The following is a 10,710-nucleotide window of genomic DNA, read 5'->3' on the forward strand; positions in this document are numbered from 1 at the left end:
TTATCCCTTAACGTTAGTATATATCTATTAAATTAATTTACTAGGTACCTTTATTATTTTTTAATATATAGGACGGTAAAATGGAAACTCGGGTAACGGATAGGTAGTCTATTATATATATTCTTACCGTCTATAAATACGTAATTTTTAAATTATAGTAATATAGTAATTTATAAGTGTTTTCTTTTATTTTAAAAAAAATTAAATAAGTTCCTCTATATATAAAGTTGCAATTTTAATATAAATGGTGGTTCTAGTGGGTTTAATAACGGGCTACTGGAACGCGTAAGGAGAAAACGGAAGTAAAGTTATAATCAGTTTTGGTTACGGTAAGGATAGCCGAACGGTCCTTGGACCCACTTCAGCTCAGGGTAATGCTCATTGCGCTCACCTTTTGCTCACCTTATAAGACTAATACGGACTGAGCCAAAAAAATTGTCGGGTGTGACTATATAGATATTGAAACAACTCCACGCTGTACCCAACACCCCTTCATGATCCCGTCGTCGTAATACTTCAACTCTTCGCTGTGACCATCCTGCCTGATCGTATAACTACTTCGTATCTATGTCCAATGTATCAAAAATAAACCAGTCAACACCTCGCCATGCTTGATCAATGGCAACAAAGTGTGGGGTCCTTCGTGGCAGTTGTTTGTCCCACGCTGTGAGTTGTTAGCGAGACTGCACATGGTGCGAGGTAGACGAACAACAACAAAAAAGAAGCAGGACTCACGCATCACGCGCACCGAGTGGCTCCCAGTGAAACACGAAGGACCCGAGATATGCCCCAAGAAAAATGCATATAATGATGTACCCATTGTAGTACATCGCCAACCTGTGGTCCCAAGTTCTTGTTAGCTCACCACCCAAAATACCCAACCAAGAGAAAGGTGGTATCAAACTCACAGCATGATAAAGTATCCCACCGCAAACTGTACCATGTGCAAGGCTGCCCTGACCGCTTGCTCCCAGATCTTCGGCCTGTACCCCTGTGTAACGTCGACATTGTGCTGCCCAGCCAATGCCTCACGATGTTTCTTGACCAGGTACCGGTCATACTCCTTCGTCAACCTCCTCAAGGCTTCCATCGTGATGGCGAGCAACAAAACGCCGACGCATGACCCACCAAACATTTGGTTTGAGGTGATTTTCCACGACGAGGAGATGAAGCAGGAGTCGATCGTGTTCCAGTTCCAGAGCATGCTAATTTTGCAACCGGTGCCGCCGCCGTGGCCATGGCCGCCGCCGGCTGCCGCAGCAGCAGCGGTCGAGGTTGTCGTGGCGATCACACTGGTGATGGTTGAGGTGGGTGTCATGTCGTGGTTGGAGTGGTCCATTTTGGGTGTGTGGATGCGGAATATTAACTGTTGTTTGTGTCTGAAGTGAGGCCGTAGCAAGATTGAAGCTGTAACAAAACTGAGTCAAAATTGATCAGCAGATGGATTGGTGGTCAAAAGTTGAGCTGGATACGGTTTTGTGGTAATTCTTTCGAGGGTGGGGTCCCCAGGGCAGGTCCAAATAAAGTTGAGAGGGAAGAACGCCTCTCGAGAAAGTGTACCAGGAAAGAAAGAGGCTGTTGGGGCGGGCAATCAGCGGCGGACAAGCACCACATTAATACCTTATTTTAAACACAACAGGGTGGCGCTTTCGTGAGACGTGCAGTGTTCTTTTTTGGGTCAAAGAAATCATCAACTCCTGAAGCACTATCTGTTGTGGATGGAGAATGAGCATGTTGTGATAGGTGTATGCTGCAGCAAATATGATGATAACTGGTGAACATCATGGACTCACCCTGGCTTGACCGAGATGGGGGGAGATGGGGTGGGCCCACACTGAGCACGTTTGAGCGAGTAGATGGCTCGTTAGACCCCTGTGGCCAACGGTTGTGATGTGAGCAGTACCAATGAATGCAGAACAACCGATGGGAGCTTGCATGGAACCATGGCGTTTTCGTGTTCTGGGTTTCTGGATAGCAGCTGCAATGTGGTGCCTTCTTGGCGGGTTGCACAACTTCACACGGAAGCATCGAATGAATTTGATGATTTGCAGTCAGCGTCGTGGACTCCGGTCGGGACTCAGGAGATGGAGGTCGGGACTCAGGAGATGGAGGTCGGAAGTCGGGAGCTGGTCACTTGGCAGGAGTGCTCGGGTAAGGACCCTGATGGCCGCCACGTCCTGCCAAGAGCAGCTGATATCTCCACCGACCTCTATCTTGCTCAAAGCCACTCAGATGCATACGATTTTCTATCTTGTGAACACGGCGCACCGGACAGCCCTCTTATCATCGAAACCCTGTGTCTGAGCTGGAGTTTGTTCGCCATTGGGTGCTTGGAACGAGATTGATGAGGCTGCGGAAGCTTCCTCAACACCTCCTTATTCATGAGACAACACCGACAGCGAGGGGCTTTTCTCTTGGGTATTTCTATCCACTCGTACGACTCTCGATGACGGCGTGACTTCTCGCAGCCATCCATTCCAATGATGTTTTCGTAGCCTCGATGTGTCCCTTGATAGATGTTCGCATATCCCCTATTTAGCTCGCCATTGAGCGGTTCCCGGCCCGCCTCATTGGTAGCTACCACGCCGATGGAGTTCCACACGTTCTGCTCGTGCCATCGCAAAGTTAGCTGCTTCTCCGCAAAGGCCGGGATCGTTTGATTGTGTAGATGTGTCGCCCCAGCGACCGCATCTGCTGAATGAATCCAGTTAACCGAAGTAGAGCGATCGGTGTTTGCTTGGTGGAGTTGTGTTATTATTTGGAGGACTCTACCTTTGTAGGACAGGAAGTATTTGGCTTCCAACTGTTTAGTGTCACTCAGGGAAGGCATCCCGGAATAGGATCCATGTTCGTCGACTGGGTTCAATCGGAAGAGAGCAGAGGCTTTTGGGTCGGAAGCAGTGTGTTTCACACCAATATCAAATTAATCCTCCTCTCCCTCCTAGATTTTAATAAGATTACCCTACGGGGAATCCTGATCCTCACCAAGTCTTTGCGGTACCCCGAGCTGATTTCGACAGCCATCGCCGTGCGTGGGTTGGTAGAAATGCATCGCAGCTGGGGCAGCCAAGCGACATACCCGTTACTGGCGACGGCAAGGTCGTTGGTCTCTATGCCAGCCGTAAAGTTCGCAGAGCTCGTAGAACTATAGCCGAAAACCTCGACGCCAGGTACTAGAGAAGCCATACAGAAGCATTGGAGTGAGCCAAGTGCTACGCTCTCAGGAAGTCGGCGCAGATCCGCGATAGGCACTGGTAGATCAGTGCAATCTCGGAGTCCCTCGTGCCACACTATCCAGTACAGTAGATCCATACCAGCCTGACGGATAGATGTCCAGGTACCTGTGCGAAAGAACCTCACTTTTGGGAACTTAGAGCAGATCGACCCGTAGAAAGACTGGGATGCGATATAGATGGCTGCCTCGATCGTGCTAGGCCCGGCGTGTTTGTGCTTTTCCTCTCCTGCGTCCACAGCCCTGCGTTGCTCGATGAAGTTCAGGATCCAACTCAGCTTCTCGAAGTAGGTTTGTATAAGGGGGTGGCCGGATTCAATCTTCTCTTTCTTAAGTCCCGGAAATCCCGGTTCGGTCCATGTTTTGATGTAGTCTGCAAGCTGTTCGGCGCCGCATGTTTCGTCGCCCGTCCGTCCGTAACACTCCATGCATTCCATTACATTGGAAAGGTAACAATCCTGACAGAGATCTCCAAGTTTGCATTCCGTTGGAGCTGAACCCGGGAACCCCCAGTTGACATAGATTATACCTCTCTCCACCGCTACCAACACAAGAGCTGTGGCGAGCTGGCCCACGTACGCCATCTTCTCATCGCTGAGGCCATACTGGGCGCTGATGGCTTGTTTTGCGGCTTTTGCGGGGTTAGCGCTCGCTGCGATGGGCTTATCCGAACTTGCGACACCCGTTACAATCAAATTCGAGAGCGCTTTCCCTTCCCTCCACTCTTGTACCACCCAAGCATTCCCTCTCTCACCGCCTGTCGGGATATTGATGAGTATATCTGGTTGTGCCACTGCTATGATAGTCCGATCGCCCACGGTAAGTTGCACATCATCTCCATTGAGCCAAAGAAAGGCTGAGGCAATGATGGTGCAATTCGATGACCCTTCCAACGTGGCAAACTCAACCTCCTCATCCTGAATTGACCCGAAGACCAGAGAGAAGATACGCGCAAGCTCCTTTGAGTTTGGTGTTCCAAAAGCCCTTCTCATATCGTGAACATGCAAACCCGAGTTCCGCAGTATAATTACCACTGAATCGACGATATCGACAGGAATAAGTTGATCGCTGTAATCGGCGGTAGCCCCAATGGCATTTGTGAGTTGACTTCGAGAACATCGTAGCTCCGGGATTTTGGTGAGGCCCTGGTGGACAAGCATGTCGTAGAATACATCACCGATCTCTGCGTCGGTCAGGAACGCCTTGAGGCTTGTTGCCGAAAGGAAGGAAGTGACATAGCGGGGTGCGTGCTTTCGGATAAACTGAGAGATTCCTCATGAGCTGACTCCAATGTTGACCAAAAAGCTACCTAGTCTCTCATTTTGGCCTCTGCTCGACAAAGCTTGCATTCCGTCACTGATCCTGTCAGGGTGAACAATGATACTCGACCCGAGTGCTTCGAGAGCGAGGACCGCCGAGCTTTGCAAGTCCTCTTGCTGCGACGCACGAAACAGGCTTCAAAAGAAGCCGGCTGTCTTGAAAGGTGTATTGTCAATCGACCATTGTGTTTGTACGACGTCCGGATTTCCCGGGTAGGCCATGATGTACAGCGCGTGTCCGTTGGCAAAGGAAACTTTCGATAAAATATGTGGTAAATGGCTACCTTAGCGAATTTGTTGTTCTGATCAGTCGGCTGAAGACGGGTCGGTTAGAAAAGCCAGGACCAAGAGAATATCTCTATCGTCTGGTTCTGCAGGAACAAACAGTCCCAGGGAAACCTAGCAGGGAGAACATGGTTCTGTTTTGTGGAAGGGTTTAACAATTGTTATCTAAATCTCCGCCGCTGTTTTATTGAAATTGCACATGTCGGTGCAGGCCAAATGACCAATGGATGAAAGACAAACCAGTTGGCAAATATCCAGGACTCTTGACATTGGTTCGAGACAGGCGTGGCTGCATGTGCGACCTTTGGTCACCCAGCTCGGGCGAATGTGACGTCTGCATGGGATAACTGGTGATGTTGCTGTTATTCGTTATCCCACACGGAAGCGGTCAGAAGAGTAGATATACCCCCAAGACTGAGAAGGGCGGTGATCAATGCTGAGGCAATACCGACAAGGAAGAGTCCGGTGCGTAGTGATTGTATGGTTTGTGTCTTGAGAACCGGAAGGCAGTCCAAAATCGAACTGAGCATGGTAGCCGACCTGGGTAAGCGATCATAGAAGAGCACATTGATGACTTAACGAGGTGGCCTATCTCAGTAGCTGGGCAACCGGCCTCACCAGCTGCCAGCCCGCCCTGCACTAGCTAGGCCAACCAAGTACTTGAACAATGAGTGGGTCCACGGCCAGCACTCTAGGTTCAAGTGACAGCCTCACAGCTTCTGTTATTGCCTTAAGTTTGAAAGGGGTTAGTCTTTGGAGTCTTGCATCTCCCAGCCATGGTGTATGGCGGCCGGATCAGTGATCAGGTGAGTGACTGCTGGGGAATCCCTAGTGTTGTATGTTTTTGCTTTCTTTTACTGTTTCCTTTTATGACATTTTGTGGAGCACCTGACAAAGGGCCCGCCTTTTCACCAGACCCAAATACGGTTGCTCTTAAGGTGGAATTTCCTATTTGTTTACTTTTGAACTGAACAACCAACAACCAATATTGTAGTACCCATTGTCAACCAATTTCTGGCCTTTTGGCCCTTATTTTCGCGGCCAGTGGCTTGCCTAGGCCACTAGCACAACACATCTTGTCGGCCGCCTCAATATCTTGTCGCGGTGGGAAGTTCAAATACCTGCCTGGGAGCCTCAAACTCATGTGCATTTGCCCTGGTTTCCATTTCTAATCCCCCCATGTGTTTCTCCTGGTCTTTTGGAACATCATGTGGAGGTGGTGGCGACTTTGATGCACGCATGAACCGGATGAAGAAATAGACCGCTATCCCAACTGCAATCATGGCTACTCCTATCGAGACACCAATTCCGATTTTGGCCCCGGTCGACAGGTCGGAGGATTGGATCGCGGGCTGTGGCTCGGAGGTGCTCGATGGTGTTGTACCCCCCGAAATTGTCGATACTGGACCACCTGGTTCAGTCACCGGTCGAAATATCGTTTGACCGGTTGGGGATGTGGAGGATGTGGTTGTCTGTGCGGCGAGAAGCGGGTTGGCGGTCTTCCACCAGTTGACGACTTCGCTGTCACTCTCCTGCCACATTATCGGTATTCCCTTGGCCAAGACCATCAGCCTCGTGCTCGCTATGATGTCGGACAAGGCCCCAACTGGCTCAGTGGTCACCCAGACGTTCGTCATGGTCGAGTGCCGTGGTATGGTTGAAGCGCAGTCCCTTGTGTTGGCCCAATTTGTTGACGCCCATGGCCTATCAGGAGTGAAACCTCTGTTTGCACGAGATGTGAGATGGATATTCAGAAGAAAGGACCAGATCTACACGCACGAGGGGCAGCACAGCCAAGCCGTCGTTCCTTTTGGAGCTAACGCCTTCTGCGAGTAGTCAGATGCTGTTGTTGGAAAATCGCTTTCCAGAGAAGCCACAGGTGCCCATCCGCTGGGACATATGCCGGGCGAATAGTAGTAGACCGTATGCAGATCCAGTGACTGAGTGCCCGGTGGATAGCACTCAGTGGCCTCTTCCCAAAAGGCCGCGACGTAAAACCCCGCAATGCCACTTCCGATGAAGGAAGTTGTGGAGAGACATGTTGATGGCCCGGTGAAAACCGTCGTGACAGGACCGACGTTGTCCAGTGGCAAAGCCATTGACGCAGTGAGGAGTACCTAGCTGGCAGACCACAGGAAGATGTCACGAACGAGGAACGAGACAAAGGAAGTTCAAAACATTAAGGTCGATGCGGTTGGTTATTTAGCCGTCTTACCGACAGACAGTATAGCTATCAAATGATGTAGTATCGAAGTCTTATCCAGGGGTCAAAGGGGCCTGAAACCGAACCTGATTGGACTTTATGCAAGCTATCGGAGATATACACCAGCGCAGCCGGCCCGGCGGCTACTATCTGCAGCTCTTCCACTTGAAGTAAAATAACACCTGACGGGTACCTAGGCAGGTGGTTTATTTGACTATACCAATCTGCATCTTGATATCATTAGCTTGGCCATCATGGCAGTGTGTTATAGACCACCTCATCAATTTCCATGCCAATGAGCAAGCGCTTGCCGAGGTCGGTACCCATGTCACACAGATCGAACTTCTCGCGTGCGCTGTGTAGCGCCAACAACCGCTCCACCAGCAAACGGAGGCATATGGCTAGACCTGGTGATGCATTTCACATTTCAGATGGTCCATTCGACTACACAAGTAGTATCATGATTTGACGCTCGAACCAGCCTTTGTTTGCCGGTGTATCTCATTTTCGAACTCCTCCGATATGTAGAGCCAGGAGCCAGCAGGCTCCTACACTAAAAGGAAGGCAAGATATCACTGTGCCTGGCGAGGGGCATCAACCAACTATGTCCCTCTCCTCAACTGGGACAGACAGGGAAAGAACGAACCAGCACTAACAAACGTCTTCCCTGGCATCGTAGCCACAAAACACACCTTCGACTATTCCCTCAAATGTTCAGCCAACTTTACGTCCCCATATCTCACCAACCCATTTGCAATCGCAACGGTAGAATTCTTCGTGTCGGGAGACATCACTCCTTCTATCTAACAACCACCTCCTCACAAAGCTGCTCGCCCCACCTTCGGCACCAAATCACCGCATACACCTCTTCAGCTCTCCCCATCACGCCCAACAAATAGCCCCACTGGCCTATCCTCCCCCGCCGCCTCCAAATCCCTAATCTCAACACCCCATCGTACATCCAACCCTCGTGAACACAACTTCCTCATTCTCGTCCTCGACATCCGCCTACAGTCAGGAGCCGGGATCTTCGCCATCAACTCCCCTGTATTGCCGTTCTAAAACGGAATCTCTTCCACAGGTTTGTCATATGGGTTAGTCGAATCGCCGTACGCGGTGTGGATACCTGAGTGGAGGTTCTCAGGCAGCATGCGAGTTATCACGAGCCAGGCCCAGCGCAGGATCATAGTCCATTCACGGGCATATGTGGTGTGTTCGGGGTGTTTTTCAAGTCGTATTGCAGAAACCCCAAACGACGCGCCTTACGGAAGGGTTCGGCAATAATTGCTAAAAGTATATGATATCGAGATTCTGCTAAAATATGGCTAACAATGTGCCAGGACGATTTGTTCACAGTCACTCCTCCTGCACGTAGTCTCGGGCAGCAATATGGACCCTGCAACAGTAGTTTCGGTGTGGTCGGTGGCCTCCGTGTTTGATGTGCCCCAGTCTGCCCGTCCATTTCCAGCCAAGAGGATCGAACGGGCGCTGACCCTACACAAACTGCAACAACTGAGCGTCTTCTCACCGAAACCTAGTAAGGACACTTCCCACAGTACCCGCACTGGTCTGCCGAACAAGCTGTGTAATCGGGCAACTCCTTCTCATAGTCGTAGCCGTACAGGTTGTCGTGGTAGTACCGATGATCTTCATCGCTGTCCTCCTCGTTGACATCAGTCTCGGGGTCAAAAGAGTCATGATCAGATCCCTGAGTTTCAGTCTCGCCAACCTCATCATCACTCTCATCTGTCAAGGCCCCACCCCGCAACCCCCACCGAGCCTTGACTGCATCAGAAAGCGCATCGTTCACATCCGCAAGCTGCTCACGTACTTCTAGCCCGCCAATTCCCGCATACCTCAGCTCCATCTTCTGGTCAGGCATGTCGGAGACAACCTCGATGATCATATCAATGAGACCCTTGAGCTGTGCAAGCTCAGCTTGGTGATCCAACTCCCAACGTTGGACATCCTCCCTGACGTCCTTGATCTGAATATCCGCCTTTTTAAACAGCCCCTGGGTGTGAAAGGCGAGAATGAACGTGGGGATTTGGGAGACCCATAGACGGGGCAGTTCCTCGGCCAGATGATCCTTCTTGTCCTTGGTGTAGATGCTACGGGTCTTGAGATCAAAGACTTGAGCTTGCGGGATAAGCTCACCGCCGAATTTGACATTGATCGTGGTCTCGGCTAATGTGGCAGTGGTCTGGGATGCAAGTCCCATGTCAGCTTCAGAGAGTAAATCCGCAAGAGATGTCTGATCTATGGCGGTTGTGGACGAGGTGCTATTGACCGAGGAGGGGCCTTGAGCATGGGGCTTGATGTATCCATCTGCTTCGAAGCGAACTAGGATGCGATGACCACCGAAGGTATATCGAACGATGCGCTGGTGCGAGACCGACCCCTTGACATCAGGCTCCCAGATGGTGTTGGCCTCGGGAAAGCTGTGACCGTATCCACGGACTCCGGGAATGATCTCGGTGGGTGTGTTCTCACGTCTCGTGAAGAAGACGGTATTGTGGATTTTTTCAACGAGGATTCGGAACGGCTTGTCTTGCCGGCGAACAAAGCGAAGGAGGTTGCCCAAGGTGCTTCCACAAGCCACGATATCAACCTCGGGAGAGATGTTGTTGTCTGCCTCCATGGCAGCGATAACACACGGCTCCAGTGGGTGCTTCGGAAACCGGGCGGCGTTCTTGTCTCGGAAGTAAGTCCCATTGTCTTCGTTGAGACGCGACGGAGATGCAACTGGAGCCCACAAAGGTGGCTTGGCTATCGTCAAGAACAAGCATTCTGTCAGCAACATCTCTGATGCACGGATAAAGGCAGATTTACCAGGCACAAGGATCGTTGGTGCGGCTTCCTTCCCCTCAAGCCAGTTGTATGATGTGATGAGCCTGCAGTCGCGGATTGAAGGTGAGGCGATCTTGCTGTTGAGATTCATATCGAGATCAGATATCTCGATGGTTTGAACCAGGTTCCCCAATGGCGGAGGAGGAGATGCCTGGGCCTTCGAAGCGTCATCATACTTCCGGTTGAAGTAGCGGCTGCGAGATTTGTACCAAGTCGAAGTCATGGTATAGTGTTGGGCAATGGTGAAGATATGGGAAGAAGCGATGCAGCAGAGGGATCAGAATGAACGACGTATTAGTTGAATTTCAATGCAGGAAGGATGCCGAGGACAGGGTATAAATGATGGCTCACGCTGGTTGACCGGCGACTCGATGCCGTTGCGTTTGCACCTGGGGTGCAGTGCATACCCGTGTCGACTCACACCCCTTTATTTTTCACAGCGGCCCTTGCCACGAAGTAATTGAGACACTAAAGCAGATTAACATACCTTGAAGGGTGGTCCATAGGTCTTTACAGATAGTCAATAGGCCTTAAAACATAGTTTATAGGCCTTTGAGGATAGTTAATAGGCTTTAGAAGATCATTCAAAGGGCTATGAATTTACTTTCGAGGTATAGTTTATAGTATAACATGGGTTAGCTTACTTTTCAGTGTCAACTATTTTGTGGCTAGGGTGCTAGGTTCGGCATGATGAGAGGAAAAGAGCTGGGCTGTAATGTGGGGGAAGTACACACCTCGGGCAGCTGTATTAAAAACGCCACACGGGAGGGGGCGGCTGCATCCCGCAGTGTAAATCCTGATGACCAAATCTCCAAACAAGG

At 50.5% G+C, this 10,710-nt stretch overlaps 2 protein-coding genes across 2 annotated transcripts; both read right to left on the minus strand.

The window, feature by feature from the left end:
- Nucleotides 1–424: 424 nt before the first annotated feature.
- On the minus strand, nucleotides 425–5,049 carry CTR3_2 (Copper Transporter integral membrane protein that functions in high affinity copper transport). The gene is made up of 5 exons (XM_062911499.1): nucleotides 2,773–5,049; nucleotides 2,098–2,694; nucleotides 909–2,076; nucleotides 736–837; nucleotides 425–664 (listed from the first exon to the last, which is right to left on the minus strand). Exons 3-5 carry the CDS (start codon nucleotides 1,337–1,339, stop codon nucleotides 616–618), a joined length of 582 nt encoding a protein of 193 aa, XP_062767537.1. The 5' UTR covers nucleotides 1,340–2,076; nucleotides 2,098–2,694; nucleotides 2,773–5,049; the 3' UTR covers nucleotides 425–615.
- Nucleotides 5,050–8,328: 3,279 nt separating this feature from the next.
- On the minus strand, nucleotides 8,329–10,615 carry QC763_310420 (uncharacterized protein). Its single transcript, XM_062911498.1, has 3 exons — nucleotides 10,534–10,615; nucleotides 9,872–10,357; nucleotides 8,329–9,808 (listed from the first exon to the last, which is right to left on the minus strand). The coding sequence occupies exons 2-3, from the start codon at nucleotides 10,110–10,112 to the stop codon at nucleotides 8,574–8,576; spliced, it is 1,476 nt and encodes a 491-aa protein (XP_062767538.1). The 5' UTR covers nucleotides 10,113–10,357; nucleotides 10,534–10,615; the 3' UTR covers nucleotides 8,329–8,573.
- Nucleotides 10,616–10,710: the final 95 nt, after the last annotated feature.

Source organism: Podospora pseudopauciseta, chromosome 3 (genome assembly GCF_035222475.1).
Source record: "Podospora pseudopauciseta strain CBS 411.78 chromosome 3, whole genome shotgun sequence".
NCBI classification, from domain to species: domain Eukaryota; kingdom Fungi; phylum Ascomycota; class Sordariomycetes; order Sordariales; family Podosporaceae; genus Podospora; species Podospora pseudopauciseta.

Coding starts and splice junctions, on each gene's coding strand:
- CTR3_2 (XM_062911499.1), bottom strand. CDS start 1,339: ATGGACCACTCCAACCACGACATGACACCCACCTCAACCATCACCAGT. Junction 838..908: donor GTGGGATACTTTATCATGCT/GTGAGTTTGATA, acceptor TTGGGACCACAG/GTTGGCGATGTACTACAATG. Junction 665..735: donor CCACTCGGTGCGCGTGATGC/GTGAGTCCTGCT, acceptor AACAACTCACAG/CGTGGGACAAACAACTGCCA.
- QC763_310420 (XM_062911498.1), bottom strand. CDS start 10,112: ATGACTTCGACTTGGTACAAATCTCGCAGCCGCTACTTCAACCGGAAG. Junction 9,809..9,871: donor ACCAACGATCCTTGTGCCTG/GTAAATCTGCCT, acceptor TCTTGACGATAG/CCAAGCCACCTTTGTGGGCT.